General features: G+C 40.4%; 1 protein-coding gene across 1 annotated transcript in view; it reads left to right on the top strand.

The window, feature by feature from the left end:
• Positions 1-1,516, top strand: part of LOC107674834 (fatty acid desaturase 2-like) — a 19,477-nt gene that overhangs the window by 1,563 nt on the left and 16,398 nt on the right. The window contains exon 2 of the mRNA XM_016468947.1: positions 1,076-1,320. Coding sequence (XP_016324433.1) covers positions 1,114-1,320 — 207 coding nt within the window. The 5' untranslated portion in view covers positions 1,076-1,113. The remainder of the gene's footprint in view (positions 1-1,075; positions 1,321-1,516) is intronic.

The following is a 1,516-nucleotide window of genomic DNA, read 5'->3' as shown; positions in this document are numbered from 1 at the left end:
ACATGCACACAGACATTATTTCATACACGACATAGTCGTGAGATGCAAGAAACATATGGCAAGAAATCTGTAGTAATTTCTTAACAACAAAAGAATACCCATAACAACAAAAGACAATACTTTATTGAACCTTTTCTGATGAGAAGTGTGCGCTGCAAACGCGAGCATTTTTGATGATCGTTTCTGTCCAGTCTGCTCGTTTTATCGCGTTTAACCACAGCTGTCGTCGTTTTTTTTGTCTGGCAGTGGCAGCAGATATGCGATCAAATTTCTAATTTGAGGCTGTATTACGTCGATTCTGGCACAAGATGATATTTTAAGCTCATTATGTAGACGAATCTGCGCTGGTTTGAATGGGCCGCCTCCAGTTTCCCCTTTGTTTTGCTGCCTCCAGCTAGCACTGTGACGTCGGCTGACCCTAGTTACCTGTGGCTGGCCTGGCCGTGCGTCGCTTAGAAAACAACAGGCCAATCAGAAGAGAGGCTCATGAATATTAATTAGACAGGCCAAAATAGGCCTGTTCTCAGCAGAGCTCGTGAGAAAGGAGCTGTAAAAATATATTGAGATGGTTTTTGGTACTCCTACCGCAAATATATATTCTTAAGGACATCAAAACCTAAAATAAAACTCCAGAAAGGTGTAAAATATGTGACCTTTAAACGACTTTCATTGGTGTAACCTAATGTTTTCAGGTTGATTCTGTAATATTACTTCATATTTTTTGACTTGAACTAAATTTAGATGGTAAGCTCATTTTAGGTTACCTGACAAAACATTTTACAGTGTGAATATGAACCTTGAACAATGCTGAACAATGGGCTTTGTCTCACAAGATAGTGAGCTGCTTTTTGGGCACCATTTTTGGGAATTATGCTTAAAAATGGCTGGTTTTTACAACAATGTAGACTTGAAATTAATTTAGATTGCACCTTTTTGTACATTAAATAGTGCAGAATTAATGGCAGAAGTGAACATTAAATGCAATTTGTTGCATATTGTGTCAAGTGAGTCAAACTGTTCTTAGACATTTTGATAAACCAAATGAAATATTTCACTGAATTACTTGGTCTTAGAGTGCAAAGTAAGCAGCAGTCAGTCAGAGTTTGATCAGCGATGGGCGGCGGAGGACAGCAGACAGACCGGATCGCCGATACCAATGGGAGGTTCGGCACGTACACCTGGGAGGAGGTGCAGAAACACACTAAGTCTGGAGATCAGTGGATCGTGGTGGAAAGGAAGGTTTATAATGTGAGCCAGTGGGTGAAGAGACACCCCGGAGGACTGAGGATCATCGGACACTATGCTGGAGAAGATGCCACGGTAAAACACTCAGTATGAATACATTTACAGTACATTTAACACACATGGAAGAACTTTTATATACTGTACATCACATTACTGCAAAGCAATGTCTGTGTCTCATAATCTAGTGAGCTACCTTCCTAGGCACCCTTTTTCCTTTATGCTTAAAATAATGTGGTAAAATTGTGGATGCTGCACACTGGTGGTGGTTGAG

The sequence above is a fragment of the Sinocyclocheilus anshuiensis genome, unplaced genomic scaffold (genome assembly GCF_001515605.1).
Source record: "Sinocyclocheilus anshuiensis isolate Anshui unplaced genomic scaffold, SAMN03320099.WGS_v1.1 scaffold941, whole genome shotgun sequence".
Taxonomy (NCBI): Eukaryota; Metazoa; Chordata; class Actinopteri; order Cypriniformes; family Cyprinidae; genus Sinocyclocheilus; species Sinocyclocheilus anshuiensis.
The sequence above is the reverse complement of the archived record's forward strand: the minus strand, read 5'-3'. Positions and strand labels throughout refer to the sequence as shown.